We start from the raw sequence: 19988 nt of genomic DNA on the forward strand, positions 1-19988 counted from the left end.
GAACAGGTGGAGTACAGGAGGAGTACAGGTGGAGAACAGGTGGAGAACAGGAGGAGTACAGGTGGAGTACAGGTGGAGAACAGGTGGAGAACAGGTGGAGGACAGGAGAACAGAGGAGAACAGTGGAGAACAGGAGAACACGTAGAGAACAGGAGGAGAACACGTAGAGAACAGGTGGAGAACCGTACCTCCACCTCCAGCTCCTGGGCCCGCGGGTTGTGGATGAGGAAGGTGAAGGCCTCCTCCCACACTGGGCTGTTGGTCTTGTATCGGATCTGGGGCCACGAGAGTTCAGGGGTCAGAGGTCAATGTTATACGGTTTAGCAGTAAAACAAAGTCTAAACTTGTATTATGTTATTTAGAGAGTAACTAAGAATAATCTCGATTGGTTTCAGGAATCCTGCTGCATACATAACTAATGCTACATGCTGCTACATACATAACCATTCTAACAGTAAAAGGTACAGTATGAACCATTCTAACATTAAAGGCACAGGATGAACCATTCTAACATTAAAAGGTACAGTATGAACCATTCTAACATTAAAGGCACAGTATGAACCATTCTAACATTAAAGGTACAGTATGAACCATTCTAACATTAAAGGCACAGTATGAACCATTCTAACATTAAAGGCACAGTATGAACCATTCTAACATTAAAGGCACAGTATGAACCATTCTAACATTAAAGGTACAGTATGAACCATTCTAACATTAAAGGCACAGTATGAACCATTCTAACATTAAAGGCACAGTATGAACCATTCTAACATTAAAGGCACAGTATGAACCATTCTAACATTAAAGGCACAGTATGAACCATTCTAACATTAAAAGGTACAGTATGAACCATTCTAACATTAAAGGTACAGTATGAACCATTCTAACATTAAAGGCACAGTATGAACCATTCTAACATTAAAGGCACAGTATGAACCATCCTAACATTAAAGGCACAGTATGAACCATTCTAACAAACTAAACATGTTGCTTATTGCACCTTTAAGAAGCAGTCGTAACTGATGGGTGGCATAGGGAGTGTGGGCGGGGCTCACCTTGCTATCGAAGGATTTGTGTCCCACTCTGAACTGGATGAAAGGGTTGGGGTCACTGCTCACCTTCTTACCCGACTGTTAACGACAAGAGCAGCTTCAAACACCAGCAGGGAACGTCACAGGACCATACACCATTACCATGGTAGGGAACATCACAGGACCATACACCATTACCATGGTAGGGAACATCACAGGACCATACACCATTACCATGGTAGGGGTGTCCAGGGCCATACCATTACCATGGTAGGGGTGTACAGGACCATACTATTACCATGGTAGGGGACATCACATGACCATACTATTACCATGATAGGGGTGTACATATACCTTTACCATGGTAGGGGTGTACATATACCTTTACCATGGTATGGGGTGTACATGACCATACTATTACCAGGGTAGGGGTGTACATGACCATACTATTACCATGGTTGGGGTGTACAGGGCCTTACCATTACCATGGTAGGTGTGTAGAGGACGATACCATTAGGATTGTGGGGTGTCAATGACCATTATAATATTAGAGCTGTACATTACTACAATTATGTAAGTTACCTATCAGTTATCATAATGTATATAAATGTACTTATAATACCTACCTTTAAATAATAATGATGCACATATCCTTTAAATCATCCTCACAAATTAATGACCTTTAATTTATTGTTATGTACAGGACCTTTAGATGATCATAATAAGCATGAACATTACCTTTAAATTATCATGTTGTGTACATTACCGTACCATGATCCTATTCATACATGGCCAATAATAACATCAATATGATAATATCAATATTATCATACAGTTATGGTCGTTAACTTGTTATAAATTGGACTCTTCCTTAATTTTCAACTAGTTAGAGGATATACCGCTAGACAGGTACTTTACTACAGACCGTTTGAGTCTGCAGGCATCATTCATAAGAGTAACTTAACATGTGTTCATGTATCATTCGTAAGTGTAACTAAACATGTGTTCATGTATTATTTATAACAGTAACTTAACATGTGTTCATGTATTATTCATAACAGTAACTTAACATGTGTTCTGGTATTATTCATAACAGTAACTTCACATGTGTTCATGTATTATTCATAACAGTAACTTCACATGTGTTCATGCATTATTCATAACAGTTACTTCTACTGTAACTGTAGATATATATTTTATATATTTGTCTGGTTTAATGACCCAATTTTCCCATTCAAGAATCTTCGACATGCCCCAATTGTTAGGTTACGGTGGGTAAAGGTTGACTAATTATGTAGAAGTATGATGTTCAGGGTGGCAGAAGATGGAAGCCTTAACCCAGCAGGACAGAGATGAGGTCGGTCCCTCAGAAACATGACAGCACGACACAGAGTTTAGTCCACAGACAGGGTTAGGTTTGATTGGTGGGTTTGGTTAATGATCAACAAAGCACACACCTGCCCGTCTCCCTCCCTGCCTGTCTACCTTTCTGTATGCCTGTCTCTCTGTCTCTTCACCTGTCTCCCTCTTTGCCTGTCTTTCTTTCTATACACCCGTCTCTGCGTGTCTCTCCGTCTTCCTTTTTCTCCACCTGTCTCCCTCCCTGCCAGTCTCCCTGTCTCTTGACTCTGTCTTCTTGTCTCTCAACCTGTCTCCCTCTCTGCCTGTCTATCCTCCTATATGCTTGTTTGTCTCTCTGTCGCGGTCTCTTCCTGCTTGTGTCTCCACTCCTGTCTGCCCGTCTATCTCTCACTGTCTGTCTGTCTGTCTGTCTGTCTGTGTGTTGTGTTGTGGTCGTCATGGTTACCTTGATGGCTTTACTGACAGAGGCCCTCTTCAGCCCCTCCTGGTTGAACTCTAACGGGTTGCGCTTTGATCATACGCACACACACACATGCACACGTCGCACACACACGCACACACATACACACACACACACGTACACACACGCACACACGCACACACAGACGGCAGGTTAATAGGGAACGGGAGGGTGTGCACCGTGGAGGAGGATGAGGAGGAGGATGAGGAAGAGGAACAACATAAACAACAATCACAGAGAACGGGACAGGGGGGTTAGGGGGTTAAACAGACACCTCCGACCCCAGAGGACACAGACAGGAAGTCCACCATGATGAGACACTGGGCTGGGAAGCTCTGCCATCTCATTGGTCCTCCAATCACAGGCAGTTACGTCTTTAAAGTACATTCAGACAGCTGGGAACAACACAAGATACAAGATACCTAGCAACAGGTTGCCATGGTAGCAACCGCTTGCCACGGCAGCAACTGGTTGTCATGGTAGCAACCAGTTGCATGGTAGCAACTGGTTGTCATGGTAGCAACCGGTTGCATGGTAGCAACTAATCGCCAGTGAGCAACATTTCGTTAGGTAGCAGCTCGTTGCTAGGTAGCAACTCATCGCCAGGTAGCAGCTCGTTGCTAGGTACAAATCGGTATTCAAGCGGTTCTCCAGTGGCAGTTGTGTTTTTCAGACCACGGTGGGGCAGGTGTAGCCGCAGTTCTCACCCAACATTGGAATTAGATTGAGATGGCATTGCGCCACACCAGCCATAACTCATTATTGAAGTGAAACAACATTTGAGTACATTTATTTATATATTTTCTAGGCTAAAATGAAAGTTAGTTTAAAGTCGTTAAGAAAAATAAAGTATAAAAGGTTTTTCTAAAACACCAAGGGAAGGTTTGGATGCTGACATCCTGTTGGTTTGTCCCTGAATCAAACGTCCTCTCGTCCTGTTACTGAGGGACCGCTGGCCCCTCAGTAACAGAGTTGAAATGATACAAACCAGTTCCGGGCCAAACCATCGGGGACGCCACACCGTGCTCATCCAGTCACAAGCCCCCCCCCCCCACCCGCAGTGAAGCTAACAAGCACACAACCACGCGCTAAAACAAGCTCACAATCACGCGCAAATGCAACCAAAACATGCACACAGAAACCAGCCGACAGATGAGCGGGGAGCGAGCGCAGGCCGTTGCAGAGAAAGCAGAGAGAGCGACTCACGAACAGAGTCCGATACAGGGAGGACGTGTTCTCACAGAAGACCAGACCAGCGTCACGCCGCTCCTTCAAGAACCCAGAGCCCAAGTTCCCCTCAAAGACGCTCTTCAGGAGGTGAGGAGGAACAGGAGGAGAAGGAGGAGCAGGAGGAAAACAGAGAGAGGAAGGAAGCTGAATAGAGACGACTGAAGAAGACCAGAAACCTTTGAATCTCCTCTTCTCACTCTTAGAATGTGGAATGTTGTCATTATATGATGGTTATTTTATAGATTAATATCTAGACTGTAAAGACAGAGTGTACAGACGACAGAAATGAAGCAGAAGGAGGGAGAGCTAGCGCACTGCTAACGTGATGGTAATATCGCATGCCAACATTAATGTTGTACTGAACTAATTTGGGCTAACATCAGATTAATAAGCTGGCGCCTGGTTAACATGATGTTAATAAATAGCACATTTAGGCTAGTAAAAGCTGTCAGGCAAACATGACGCTAATAACAACTGAGTTTGGGCTACTATAAGACCAATAATGAGCTTGTTTTTGCTCCCATGAGGCTACTTCTTGTCGTGGCCGACAGGAAGTCTATGGGCGACAGCAGCTGGCTGAACCCCTCCTGTGTGCCCCCACTGGCTCCACCTCCTGACGCCCGTTAGACGTCCGACCCGTTCGGTGTCTTTGGGGAGAGGCTGCAGTAGAACCCTGGTACGGCTGCTGAGGCTAGCTTTGTGCTAGCCCTTAGCATGTGAACCCTGGTAACTCTGAACTTTACCTTTGACACGCTGCCAATATGTCAACTTAAACCTTTGAGGAACCAATAGTATAAAAATATAATATAATATAATATAATATAAACGTGCAGTTATCTTTGACAAATTAGCAGAGATAAACTAGAGTTCAACCTAAACGTTATTTTGACACACTATCAAAATATAATCCCATAAAAATTCTCCAATCCGATGGATTATACTGATTGCAGCGTGATTGGTCCAGACTCAGCAGGGGCGGGACTTCTGGAATCTAACAGGAAGTGATGTCATTGACAGTGATGTTTGAGAGTGAACCGGTTCCAGCCGGGTCTTACCGGGAGGTTGCGCGCCGAGTCCAGGAACACCACCAGCACGGCGGAGGAGGGGCCGTCGTTGGCCTGGCCTCGGGCCGCCTTGATGCCCGCCAGCGCCTAGCAACACGGGTCACGGTGAGGTCACACGCGCTATAAACACTAAACACATTGAATAGGAGGCGGGTGGAGGGAGGAAGGGTGGAGGTGACGGAGGTGGTGGTAGTGAGGATGGCGGTGGGGGTGGTGTAGGTGGTGGTGGTGATATTGGATGTGATGGAGGTGCTGTTGTGGTGGAGGTGGTGATGGTGGTGGAGGTGGTGGTGGTGGAGGTGGTGCTAGCCATGAGGTGGTGTACCTGGTCCAGGTGGTCGGGGGTGGAGCCAGGAGACAGGTACTCCAGCTTCAGGTGGAGTTGCCCCGTGGCCACTTCCTCCAGATCAAACCACTGCGCCGCAAAGCATTGTGGGAAAATACCTCAGTCACAACCAGGGTCCACAGACAGACAGACAGACAGACAGATTCAGACAGACAGACCGGACCAACCTTACCTCTTCCACTTTCTTCTCCTTCTCTAACTCTGCCATGTCGATCATCAAACTACAAATGTGACAAAACACGATCAATAATCAATAGACAATGAACCGATCAATGCATCCCACTTTTCTCACTGTCCTGATGTTTTATATCAAAATGTTTCTTCAAATAACTTTGATGCAGGCAGCTTTAATGTATCTGGACTGTCTAACCCCTACCTGCTTCTTATGACCTGTCTCTGTACTTTCTAACCCCTACCTGCTCCTTAAGGACCTGTCTCTGTACTGTCTAACCCCTACCTGCTTTTTAATGATGTGTCTGTACTGTCTAACCCCTACCTGCTCCTTAATGACCCGTCTCTGTACTGTCTAACCCCTACCTGCTCCTTAATGACCTGTCTCTGTACTGTCTTACCCCCTACCTGCTCCTTAATGACCTGTCTCTGAACTGTCTAAGCCCTACCTGCTCCTTAATGACCTGTCTCTGTACTGTCTAGCCCCTACCTGCTCCTTAATGACCTGTCTCTGTACTGTCTAGCCCCTACCTGCTCCTTAATGACCTGTCTCTGTACTTTCCAATCCCTACCTGCTCCTTAATGACCTGTCTCTGTACTGTCTAACCCCTACCTGCTCCTTAATGACCTGTCTCTGTACTGTCTTACCCCTACCTTCTCCTTAATGACCTGTCTCTGGACTGTCTAACCCCTACCTGCTCCTTAATGACCTGTCTCTGGACTGTCTAACCCCTACCGTCTCCTTAAGGACCTGTCTCTGTACTGTCCAACGCCTATCTGCTCCTTAATGATCTGTCTCTGTACTTTCTCGCTAGACTCATGACAGATGTTCGACAGGAAGTGATGTTAGACAGGAAGTGATGTTACCGTCCCAGGAAGTCATCTTTATCAGTGTCTTCGTCGAAGACTTCGATTTCCAGCTGCTTGACGGTTTGATCATACACCAACACCTGGAGGGAGGCGGAGTAGTTAACGATATACCTGGAGGGAGGGGAGGAGTTAAAGCTACACCTGGAGGGAGGGGGAGGAGTTAACGATACACCTGGAGGGATGGGGAGGAGTTAAGGATACACTTGGAGGGAGGGGGAGGAGTTAAGGATACACTTGGAGGGAGGGGGAGGAGTTAAAGCTACACCTGGAGGGAGGGGGAGGAGTTAACGATACACCTGGAGGGATGGGGAGGAGTTAAGGATACACCTGGAGGGAGGGGGAGAAGTTAACGATACACCTGGAGGGATGGGGAGGAGTTAAGGATACACTTGGAGGGAGGGGGAGGAGTTAAGGATACACCTGGGTGGAGGGGGAGAAGCTAAATACACGTGGAAGGAGGGGCTAATGACACACCTGAAGACAGTGGGGTCAAGTGTGTAAAGAATGAAAGGAGTAAGCAATCTTTAGGTATGTGTGTGTGTGGTGCGGTGCTGGGGTGTGGGTTTGAGTCCCTTCAGGTGTGTATGTGTGTGTGTGCAGTGCCCGGGTTGTGGGTTTGAGTCTCTCCATGAGGGTTGTGGGTTTGACTTCCTCCATAGGTTTGAGTCCCTTCAGGTGCGTGTGTGTGTGTGTGTGTGTGTGTGTGTGTGTGTGTGTGTGTGTGTGTGTGTGTGTGTGTGTGTGTGTGTGTGTGTGTGTGTGTGTGTGTGTGTGTGCAGTGCTGGGGCTGTGGGTTCAAGTCCCTTCAGGTGTGTGTGAGCAGTGCTGGGGTTGTGGGTTCAGGTCCCCTCAGGTGTGTGTGAGCAGTGCTGGGGTTGTGGGTTCAGGTCCCCTCAGGTGTGTGTGAGTAGTGCTGGGGTTGTGGGTTTGGGTCCCCTACCTCGTAGACCTCGTTCCACTTTGGGTGGACCGTCTCGTGGACCACCTTGCTCTGGAACTGCTCGTTGCCCATCCTGACCACGCAGTAGGGGTCCGACTTCCCCTTGATCAGACCCCCCAGGAACTTATCCTTCCCCACCAGGTCCCGGGCCTCCAGGAGGTGGATCCGCAACACCGCCTGCACACACACACGTATTTATATACGTATTTATATTTATATGCACAAACATATATTCAAATATTCACAAATCTCCAAATATATTCACGTATACACGATGTGTTTGTGGGTGTGCGTACGTGTGTGCGCAAGCGCACCTGGGGGAGGGGGAAGCGGAGCTGGGCCAGCTGGTCATCGCCCACCAGAGGGATGGTGAGGCGGTTGGGGAGAACGAGGTAACCATAGATGATGTCCTGGATGATAGAGTCACATAGACCACTAGAGAGAGAGAGAGAGAGCGAGAGGGAGAGGGAGAGAGAGGGAGAGGGAGAGGGAGAGGGAGAGAGACTTCATTAGACATTCACATTGAGTGGATACTTGGAGCTAACCTACACTAGTCTAGTCTAGTTGTACTGTTGTGTAGTTTAGTTTAGTGTAGTAGTGTAGTTTAGTATTGTGTAGTTTAGTGCAGCAGAGTCGTAGTGTAGTAGTTAGGTTTATGTAGTGTAGTGTAGTTTAGCATAGCATAGCCCCAGTGAGCTGCACTCTGCCCTCTCACCACCGGGGAGCAGCACTGCTCAGCGACACTCAGCAGAGTGGGCGTGGCTCACATTCCAGTGGAATTCTCTCTCTCTCTCTCTCTCTCATATCTATCTGGAACACCTTCTTGCCCGACTTGTTGAAGGCATTTCCCAGCATGCCCTGGGAGGGGCATGCTGGGAGTGTGTGTGTGTGTGTGTGGGAGTGTGTGTGTGTGTGTGTGTGTGTGTGTGTGTGTGTGTGTGTGTGTGTGTGTGTGTGTGTGTGTGTGTGTGTGTGTGTGTGTGTGTGTGTGTGCGTGTGGGGGGTAGTTAGCGAGGTATTTGGTGTACGCCTGTATGAATGTTGTAATCTGTTGTCTGGACATAATTTAGTTTTCCTTTTGGAATGCGACTTCTACTGGTTTACACACACACACACACACACACACACACACACACACACACACACACACACACACACACACACACACACACACACACACACACACTGTGTGTTTCTCCAACAGGTCGGACAGGGAGAGCGAGTGGAGGGCGGGGTCGCCGCTCCCTGTGTACTAGTACTACCAATGTAATAATACTACCAGTGTACTAGTACTACCAATGTAATAATACTACCAGTGTACTAGTACTACCAATGTAATAATACTACCAGTGTACTAGTACTACCAATGTAATAATACTACCAGTGTACTAGTACTACCAATGTAATAATACTACCAGTGTACTAGTACTACCAATGTAATAATACTACCAGTGTACTAGTACTACCAATGTAATAATACTACCAGTGTACTAGTACTACCAATGTAATAATACTACCAGTGTACTAGTACTACCAATGTAATAATACTACCAGTGTATTAGTACTACCAATGTAATAATACTACCAGTGTACTAGTACTACCAATGTAATAATACTACCAGTGTATTAGTACTACCAATGTAATAATACTACCAGTGTACTAGTACTACCAATGTAATAATACTACCAGTGTACTAGTACTACCAATGTAATAATACTACCAGTGTATTAGTACTACCAATGTAATAATACTACCAGTGTACTAGTACTACCAATGTAATAATACTACCAGTGTACTAGTACTACCAATGTAATAATACTACCAGTGTACTAGTACTACCAATGTAATAATACTACCAGTGTACTAGTACTACCAATGTAATAATACTACCAGTGTACTAGTACTACCAGTGTAATAATACTACCAGTGTACTAGTACTACCAATGTAATAATACTACCAGTGTACTAGTACTACCAATGTAATAATACTACCAGTGTACTAGTACTACCAATGTAATAATACTACCAGTGTACTAGTACTACCAATGTAATAATACTACCAGTGTACTAGTACTACCAATGTAATAATACTACCAGTGTATTAGTACTACCAATGTAATAATACTACCAGTGTATTAGTACTACCAATGTAATAATACTACCAGTGTACTAGTACTACCAATGTAATAATACTACCAGTGTATTAGTACTACCAATGTAATAATACTACCAGTGTACTAGTACTACCAATGTAATAATACTACCAGTGTACTAGTACTACCAATGTAATAATACTACCAGTGTATTAGTACTACCAATGTAATAATACTACCAGTGTACTAGTACTACCAATGTAATAATACTACCAGTGTACTAGTACTACCAATGTAATAATACTACCAGTGTATTAGTACTACCAATGTAATAATACTACCAGTGTACTAGTACTACCAATGTAATAATACTACCAGTGTACTAGTACTACCAATGTAATAATACTACCAGTGTACTAGTACTACCAATGTAATAATACTACCAGTGTACTAGTACTACCAGTGTAATAATACTACCAGTGTACTAGTACTACCAATGTAATAATACTACCAGTGTACTAGTACTACCAATGTAATAATACTACCAGTGTACTAGTACTACCAATGTAATAATACTACCAGTGTACTAGTACTACCAATGTAATAATACTACCAGTGTACTAGTACTACCAGTGTAATAATACTACCAGTGTACTAGTACTACCAATGTAATAATACTACCAGTGTACTAGTATTACAATGTAATAATACTACCAGTGTAATAATACTACCAGTGTACTAGTACTACCAGTGTACTAGTACTACCAGTGTAATAATACTACCAGTGTACTAGTACTACTGTTTACTAGTACTACATGTAGTACTGGTAAGTGTGTGGCTGTGATCAGGTTTATTAGTCTAATGTCGTTACAGTGGACACATTATTTATCCATCTACGGTTTATTTGAATAGGACACAGATAGAGATACAGACCAGCGTCAGACAGTCATCCGATGTTTGCATCCTAGTGCTTCAGGCCAAAGCTAATCTACGACACTACAACAGAACCCAGGATGATGCCCCGCGTTCGTAACACTGTAATACATATTTAACATATTTAGTTTGTAAAGTAGTAGTAAAGTACATACTGTAGCTAGCTAACCTGCCAGAGGAGCCAACATTGAGTATAGGGCTAGAAAATGCAAAACCATACACAGACACACACTACTGACAATCTCACACACAGCTGTACGTATGTCTGTCTGGCAGTCTGTCAGTCAGTACTTACTTGATACCGGGAATATCCAGCATATTTGTAAGGCCCGTCCAGTTTATATCAAGCAACTGAGAGAGAGAGAGAGAGAGAGAGAGAGAGAGAGAGAGAGAGAGAGAGAGAGAGAGAGAGAGAGAGAGAGAGAGAGAGAGAGAGAGAGAGAGAGAGAGAGAGAGAGAGAGAGAGAGAGAGAGAGAGAGAGAGAGAGAGAGATCAAACCCCCATTAATAACGTCATTTAAATACATTTAAATACGGACGCCAGCATGGAAGCTACAGCGGCCGCTAGCATAGGAGCTACAGCATCCGCTAGCATGGAAGCTACAGCGGACGCTAGCATGATAGATTTCACCGGACAGAGAGCTCATGGCTACAGTGGGATGATTGGGTTAGCCTTCTCAGAAGTCAACCCCACCATTAGTGAGATGGCTCACATTGGGAGAGCAGCGAGGACCAGCCGGTAATCAGGTTATCTACCTCCACGCCCATGACAAGTGATTCAATCATAAACCCTCTGTGAAGTAATGGAAGTAACTCAGTCCTGAATGGCTGTGTGTGAGTGGCTGCTAAAGAAGTACGCCCACAACCATATAAGGCCAACCCTGTTGCCAAAATAATCACACCAAACATGGGGCGAAATTATGTCAACATAGCATGCCTGAGTGATGCGCATGTGTGTGTGTGTGTGTGTGTGTGTGTGTTATGAAGCACAATGTTGGAAAATGTTATCAAAATAGAGAGATAGTGTATTCGCGTGTTGGGTGCTTCCTGTAGACTAGCTGGCATCGACCACAAAATCAGAACACACACACACACACACACACACACACACACACACACACACACACACACACACACACACACACACACACACACACACACACACACACACACACACACACACACACACACAGTGGTTGAGAGTGCGTTAGTTTCTATCTCTGAGGAGCAGATCGATGACACCGCCCCCCCTGTATCTAGATGTATGTTCTAAGGATCTCGATGTTCAAGAGGGTCTAGATGTTCAAGAGGATCTAGATGTATGGATCTAGATGTTCAAGAGGATCGAGATGTATGGATCTAGATGTTCAAGAGGATCTAGATGTATGGATCTAGATGTTCAAGAGGATCTAGATGTATGGATCTAGATGTTCTGAGGATCAGGATGTGTTTCCTTGAACCCTGCGGCGGCCCAGAGGACCAGAGCATCTCACGTAGAACCCCCTCCTTTCTCCGACCCCCTCTAATGATGATTACCTACTTCCTCTTCGTCAGATTCACTTCCTGTATGGAGATAAGAGGGGCGTGCTGGACAGGAAACAGGAAACAGAGGTCAGGGAATAGAGATGGGAGTTGAATCTGGACTGGAGACCAACTGGACTGAAGTAGTCGAAGCAACCTGTCAAGCACTCTGGACACGCCCCCACAGAACCTGTCAATCACTCTACACACTCCACCGAGGAACTGTCGCTCAGTCTAGACACACCTCCAAGTCACCCGTCAATCACAGTAGACATGCACCCCCAAACACTTGTGAGCGGGTAGGGGTCAGAGGTCAGGGGTACTCACGGGTTTCAGAGGGTAGGGGTCAGAGGTTACTCACAGGTTTCAGAGATTAGGGGTCAGAGGTCAGAGGTTACTTACAGGTTTTTTGAGGAAGAAGACGGACAGCGCTCCAATCAGCGGCATGTCGCCTAGCAACGGCTCCATCACCACCCTGAGGACCCCCTGGAGCTGAAAACACACACACACACACACACACACACACACACACACACACACACACACACACACACACACACACACACACACACACACACACACACACACACACACACACACACACACGCACACACACACAGTTGAGGTTGTTTGAGGGTGTGGTCTAAGGGGGTGTGGTCTACGGTCAGTGGGTGCTGTGTTATGTACATTTATTACACGGGTCTTCTCAATGCGTGGAACGTTCCGCTCACTTGCATGGGCTCTTCACAACTTCCGGCGGTGAATCATATTTGATAATTATATTTGATAATTCACCGATGCTAAGTATAATTGACCGCTGTCAAGGAAAACAAAGGACTTATTGCCTCTAATGACGTCTGATGTCTTTGGTATCACTCCGCAAGTAGTCCGGTAACTTGTCAACCCCAGCGTCTTCGGTTGCTAAGCAACGTCAACGTTTTTGGCAGACTATTTCTCTGCTGATCAACACTACGAATGCTGGTAACAAATAAATTGTAAAAATACACCATGTGAAGTTATTTTTTCGTTTTGGCAAGTAGCCGTGTAATAAGCGGGATAATGTATAGAACGTCACCGGTCATTATCGAAAATAAGCCCCTTCAGGGCGAAGCAAGACACCTCCGCTGTGCGTCGGTGTCCTGTTCGCCCTGTCGGGGCTTATTTTCCGGATAATGACCGGCGTTCTATACATTATCTCTTACATAGTGGGGTCTGACGGTGCATTTCCGAACCTTTGACCTTTAGGTGTTCCACAACAGGTCATCCAGACCTTTCGCAGAACACCTCATATGGGAGCATAAATCATAGAAAAACGATTCTCGTAATCGTCTGGTACCACAGGGAACAAACACTGGTCTGATGTTAGGGGTGTGGTCTGATGATAGGGGCGGGGTCTGATGTTAGGGTCGGGGGTTGGGGTCTGATGTTAGGGGCGGAGTCTGATGTTAGGGGGTGTGTTATAATGTGTAGGGGATGGGGCCTAACGTATAGAGGGTGTGGTCTAATGTGTAGGGGTTGTGGTCTAATGTGTATGTGGCCTGGTCTAATGTGTACGGGGCGTGGTCTAATGTGTAGGGAGTGGAGTCTAATGTGTAGTGGGTGTAGTCTAATGTGTAGGGGTTGTGTTCCAATGTGTAGGGGGTGTGGTCTAATGTGTAGGGGGTGTGGTTTAATTTTTGGGGGTTATGCAGCATTCCACACGAGCAATAAAGACCCATTCCAAACTAATCGACCTCGAGATACCATCTGGGTTCATTATCTTATTTACTGCCACTTTCCCGGCAGAGGCAGAACGTTCTGAAAAAACATCCCGTCTTCGGTGGAGCCTCCAGATTCCTGGTGGTTTGGCCGGCACGGGGGAGAGAATGAGTCACCGTCGCAGACGTCTGTCTGCACCGCCATATTAGGTTACCGACCAGAGTAATCAAACACAGTCTGCCCATCAGCCCAGAGCGAGGTGAAAGACCAGCTCCCTGTCTGGTCCACGCTGGTTACCGTTGGTTACGTACAGTCGAACACAACACTACCCCTCAACACACAGGCGGGCTGCACACAGACCGACCGATGGTCAACAGAGCAGAGAGCAGGAGAGAGGGGCTAGAACCAACCTTTAGAACCTCGAGAATCAGAGGGTCACTATAACACACCATACCCAGACAAAGACACTATAACACACCATACACAGACAAAGACACTATAACACACCATACCAGATAAAGACATTATAACACTATACCAGATAGACATTATAACACCAGATAAAGACATTATAACACCATACCAGATAAAGACATTATAACACCATAGCAGATAAAGACATTATAACACTACCAGATAGACATTATAACACCAGATAAAGACATTATAACACCATACCAGATAAAGACATTATAACACCATAGCAGATAAAGACATTATAACACCATACCAGATAAAGACATTATAACACTACCAGATAAAGACATTATAACACCATACCAGATAAAGACATTATAACACCATAGCAGATAAAGACCCCTAAACCCCGGCTGGGTCCCAGAGTGAAGAAGACCTAAGGGCTGGTCCCCAGTGGGGCTCTGATGGTCTGTGAGGAGCACCAGGAGAAGACCGATGAAGACTCTGAACAACCAACACAGTCCTCCTCCTCCTCCTCCTCTGGGAGGAGACGGCAGAACGGAGACATTTAGGTTCATTAAGATCTATCTTTATCATCTGGCCTGGATAGCATCTAAAATACTTTTCAATTAAACAGTAGGCTCTCACTCTCCCTCCCTCCCTCTCTCCCTCCCCCTCTCACCCTCTCCTCTCTCTCTCCCCCCTCTCTCTTCCACTCCCTCTTCCCTCTCCCTTCAGTAAACATGACCTGATCTTGTGCCAACAGTACAGCAGTTGACCTTTGACCTTTTTATCAGCCCCCTGGGGCTCAGAGCAGCGGCTGTATACTCTTAATGCTATAGCCATTTTAATGTTATGTTACAGCTAGCGGCCATACCGGTATACTCCAGTTAATGCTACAGCTATGCTAATGCTATGATACCATACCTGTATACTCTTACTGCTATAGCAATGCTAATGCTATGCTACCATACCTGTATGCTCTTAATGCTACAGCTATGCTAATGCCATGCTACCATACCGGTATGCTCTTAATGCTACAGCTATGCCAATGCTATGCTACCATACCGGTATGCTCTTAATGCTACAGCTACGATGTTGCTATGCTGCATACCTGTATGCTCTTACTGCTATAGCTATGCTAATGCTATGCTACCATACCGGTATGCTCTTAATGCTACAGCTACGCTAATGCTATGCTGCATACCTGTATGCTCTTACTGCTATAGCTATGCTAATGCTATGCTACCATACCGGTATGCTCTTAATGCTACAGCTATGCTAATGCTATGCTGCATACCTGTATGCTCTTGATCCCGGCCCGGCAGTAGTACTTCTTGATGTCCACGTCGATCTCCGTGTTCCCCACGAAACTGGAACGACAAACAGACCAACAATGGAACAACAAACAGACCAACAATGGATAAACAAACAGACCAACAATGGAACCACAAACAGACCAACAATGGAACCACAAACAGACCAACAATGGAACCACAAACAGACCAACAATGGAACCACAAACAGACCAACAATGGAACCACAAACAGACCAACAATGGGACCACAAACAGACCAACAATGGAACCACAAACAGACCAACAATGGGACCACAAACAGACCAACAATGGAACCACAAACAGACCAACAATGGAACCACAAACAGACCAACAATGGAACCACAAACAGACCAACAATGGGACCACAAACAGACCAACAATGGGACCACAAACAGACCAACAATGGGACCACAAACAGACCAACAATGGGACCACAAACAGACCAACAATGGGACCACAAACAGACCAACAATGGGACCACAAACAGACCAACAATGGAACCACAAACAGACCAACAATGGAACCACAAACAGACCAACAATGGAACCACAAACAGACCAACAATGGAACCACAAACAGACCCACAATGGAACCACAAACAGACCAACAATGATAAAGAGCAGCTGGTGCCGCCTGGACGGAAATACATGAAGGTGTGTGTGCGTGTGTATACGTGTCAGTGTGTGTGTGTACATGTGTCTTCGGGGTGTGTATATGTGTCAGTGTGTGTGTGTACATGTGTCTGTGCGGGTGTGTATACGTGTTAGTGTGGGTGTGTAGATGCGTCAGTGTGGGTGTGTATGTGTCAGCGTGTGTGTGTGTGTTTATATGTGTGCGTGCATGCATGCATGCGTGCGTGCTTGTGTGTGCATATGTGTGTGTGTGTGTGTGTGTGTGTGTGTGTGTGTGTGTGTGTGTGTGTGTGTGTGTGTGTGTGTGTGTGTGTGTGTGTGTGTGTGTGTGTGTGTGTGTGTGTGTGTGTACCTGATCTGCAGGTCCATGATGATCTGCCTCTTGTCCACGTTCTCTGTGTACACCTTCACTCCGTTCACCCTGATAGCCTGCAGATCAATAAAGGATCACTCAGTCGATCAGATCAATAACTCAATCAATAAGTCTCTCTCTGCAGACTGGGACACCAGCAGTTCCCTGTGTTCACCACCGAGCCGTAGAGGTCAGAGGCCAACCATCGTGCTAACGGAGGATCCCAGACAGCCTAGGAGACGGCCCCGAGGAGCGAACCCAGACCCTAAAGGGGCAGCACGAGGCCCAGGAGGTGAAGCGGGTTGGCTGGTAACCGGAAGGTTGCTAGTTCGATCCCCGGCTCCTCCTAGCTACAGTGTCGAGGTGTCCCTGAGCGAGACGGCCCACCCTGACTGCTGCTGACCAGCTGGCTGTCGCCCTGCCTGGCTGACACCGCCGTTGACGGGTGAATGTGTGCATGAATGGGTGGATGTAAGGCAGTACTGACGCTTGATCGCTTTGAGTGGCCACCGGTTAGAACAGCGCTGTATAAATGCAGTCCAGTCCTTCTGAAGGAGGGCACGGAGGAATGCTCTACAGAAGGAGGTCTCCCCTTGACCCCCTCCAACCAACCGGAGGGAGGACGCTGAGCGGGCGGTCCTCAGGGGCGGGTCCGGACCCGTTAACCCGGGGAACGGGTTAACCTAGTGATTGTTAGTGCTTGGCACTTGGTTCTATGAACATCCTCACTGTACCGAACGCAATATATTGTTGTTTAACTTTCTTCTTACCAATGTACTTGTTGTAAGTCGCTTTGGATAAAAGCGTCTGCTAAACGCCCTAGATGAAGATGAGTAGAGGGGGCACAGAACAGCCCCCTCAGACTGCTGGACCCTGGGGGGACGCTGCCCCCCCCCCGTGCCCCCTGGACGCTGCCAGGAGACCAACATGGAGGAGGGTCCACAGCTAATGTCACGCCCATGCTAGCATTTGTTAACCAAAACCCTGGAGCTCATGGCTGCTCAGAAGTCACCTGACATGCAAACCAAACACAGACGGACGCCGCCCCCCCCCTCCCCCCTCCTACACAACTGGTATCATTTATGGAAATGATGATTGTATTACATCACAAGTATTGGAATTGTTGACAGGGAAAAGTAAGTAAGGGTCTGATTAAAATCGAAATACTGGTAGTAAGCAGTGGTAGCTTCTTCTAAGTGGACATCTGGAAGATCTCCAATCCGTCTCTTTGGCGACACTGATGGTGGTAAGCGGTCATGGTTTGTAGCTTGCAGGCGGGTCTTAGCTATGGCGGGCTAGCGGTAGAGCCGTTAGCTATGCCGGGCTAGCCTTATGGCGGGCAAGTGGTAGCTCCGTTAGCTGTGCCATGCTAGCGCTAGCGCTGTTAGCGGTAGCTACCTTGTCCCCCAGGTCGATCTTGGTGAAGCAGAAGGAGCTGAGGTGGGGGTTAGCGCTCTGCACCGCCGGCTCGATCGTCTCCCGGAACAGCTTGTCCACAAACTGACAGATGAACGGCCACATTTGCTTCACCGTCTGTTTGGGTGGGGGGGGGGGGGGGGGGGGGTTGGGGAAAGAGAGAGCGAGAGAGAGAGAGAGAAGTAAAGAACGACTAGTTCAACTGATATATTGATTTGTAATAAATTGACTGGGTTTGAACCAGAGGAGAAGTTGGTGGAGTCAGGTAGTTTGTGTTGGTATGGGCGGGCTTTAACGAGGAAGTGGGAGGGATTGCGTGGATTGGGAGAGTGTGGTTTTTGAGGTAAGGTGGGTGTGGGCAGGGTTTGAACACAAAGTGGGAGGAGTTGTGTAGGATAGGTGGGTGGGTGTTTAATATAAAGTGGGAGTGGTTTTGTAGGCTGGATGGATGTGGGCGTGGTTTGAAGTTAAAGTGGGAGGGGTTCTGTAGGGTGGGTGGGTGTGGGTGTCGTGAGAGGAAGTAGGAGGGGCTTCTGTGAGTTGAGTACCTTGTTCAGCCACTCCACTCGCTCCACGTCTGGGAAATGGACCTAGAGAAAGAAGACAGGAGAAGGAGAAAAAACATCAACATGTTAACAGTAGAGCCCGACCGATATATTGGTATATATATACCGATATATATATATTTTCCAAGTTATCGGTATCGGCCGATTAATTATTCATATTTTTTTGGTTACTGTGTTTTTGTTCAAAGGACTTTGAGTTTCATCTTAAGTTTGCATTTTTATACATTTTATTTATCACAACTTTAATAAATTTTGATTTTTACTTTTCTACTTTTCTGACAATAAAACAATAAAATAAAGTTTATTTTTAAACTGCATTACCTTATTATTTTAGTGAGGACTCATAAATAACTACAAATAAGCAATGTTAGGGAAATCTGTTTATGTTTTGTTACGCATTTCTGGAATTTCTTTTTTAAATATATATAGGCCGATATATCGGAATATCTGATTTTTTAATCACCAAATACTTGTATCGGTATCGGCCTTAAAAATCCTTTATCGGCCAGGCTCTAGTTAACAGTTTAACACGTTAACACGTTAACCAGGTCGTTAACACTTTAACCACGTTAACCACCGGGACTTGACTGTCTTCTCTTGGTTGGTTTAGTTTCCTTCAGCGCAAACAGGAAACAGGTAACAGGAAACTGTACCCACAGCTACAGGACAAGTCTTCCATAAGCTAGCTACTCTCTAGTCATTTAACAGACATTAAGGAGCAGGTAGGGGTTATACCGTAAGACAGGTCATTAAGGAGCAGGTAAGGGTTAGACAGTACAGAGACAGGTCATTAAGGAGCAGGTAGGGGTTATACCGTAAGACAGGTCATTAAGGAGCAGGTAGGGGTTAGACAGTACAGAGACAGTTCATTAAGGAGCAGGTAGGGGTTAGACAGTACAGAGACAGGTCATTAAGGAGCAGGTAGGGGTTAGACAGTACAGAGACAGGTCATTAAGGAGCAGGTAGGGGTTAGACAGTACAGAGACAGGTCATTAAGGAGCAGGTAGGGGTTAGACAGTACAGAGACAGGTCACTAAGGAGCAGGTAGGGGTTAGACAGTACAGAGACAGGTCATTAAGGAGCAGGTAGGGGTTAGACAGTACAGAGACAGGTCATTGAGGAGCAGGTAGGGGTTAGACAGTACAGAGACAGGTCATTGAGGAGCAGGTAGGTTTCAGGTCACAGGAGGCCGACAGGTAGACTGGACATTGGGGATCGAACCCAGACCCCTTCAGCTGGAAACTGAGAAGATCTTAATGGGTTGATCAGCGTGGTGTACTGACGGTCCTGTATCACTGAAACCCCCCCCGTCTCACTGAAACCCCCCCGTCTCACTGAAACCCCCCCGTCTCACTGAAACCCACCCGTCTCACTGAAACCCACCAGTCTTACTCCCCTCGTCCTCCATCACCACAACATGGACCCGACTCAGGGGATGAGGTCAGAACAAGAGCAGGAGGAGGTACCGTCTGACCCTGATGAGGACACCGGCCTGCAGAACCCATCAGCTCTCCCTCCCTCTCCCCCACAGAGAACCGCACAC

The 19988-nt window shown here is 46.3% G+C and overlaps 1 protein-coding gene across 5 annotated transcripts in view; it reads right to left on the bottom strand.

Annotated features, from left to right (window-relative positions):
• The window catches only part of esyt2a (extended synaptotagmin-like protein 2a), a 32018-nt gene that overhangs the window by 5832 nt on the left and 6198 nt on the right, over positions 1 to 19988 (bottom strand). For 2 of the 5 annotated variants that reach the window (XM_060058723.1, XM_060058719.1), the window contains exons 3-18: positions 18428 to 18469; positions 17862 to 17996; positions 16464 to 16540; positions 15441 to 15513; positions 12428 to 12517; positions 10800 to 10855; positions 7792 to 7912; positions 7478 to 7654; positions 6535 to 6617; positions 5669 to 5717; positions 5476 to 5565; positions 5142 to 5237; positions 4063 to 4164; positions 2842 to 2904; positions 1059 to 1133; positions 189 to 275 (exon numbers count right to left, since the gene is read on the bottom strand). In XM_060058723.1, the coding sequence (XP_059914706.1) occupies positions 189 to 275; positions 1059 to 1133; positions 2842 to 2904; positions 4063 to 4164; positions 5142 to 5237; positions 5476 to 5565; positions 5669 to 5717; positions 6535 to 6617; positions 7478 to 7654; positions 7792 to 7912; positions 10800 to 10855; positions 12428 to 12517; positions 15441 to 15513; positions 16464 to 16540; positions 17862 to 17996; positions 18428 to 18469 (1416 nt within the window). The remainder of the gene's footprint in view (positions 1 to 188; positions 276 to 1058; positions 1134 to 2841; positions 2905 to 4062; positions 4165 to 5141; positions 5238 to 5475; positions 5566 to 5668; positions 5718 to 6534; positions 6618 to 7477; positions 7655 to 7791; positions 7913 to 10799; positions 10856 to 12427; positions 12518 to 15440; positions 15514 to 16463; positions 16541 to 17861; positions 17997 to 18427; positions 18470 to 19988) is intronic. The other 3 variants (XM_060058721.1, XM_060058720.1, XM_060058722.1) reach the window with 3 other exon arrangements.

This window comes from Gadus macrocephalus, chromosome 8, assembly GCF_031168955.1.
Source record: "Gadus macrocephalus chromosome 8, ASM3116895v1".
Taxonomy (NCBI): Eukaryota; Metazoa; Chordata; class Actinopteri; order Gadiformes; family Gadidae; genus Gadus; species Gadus macrocephalus.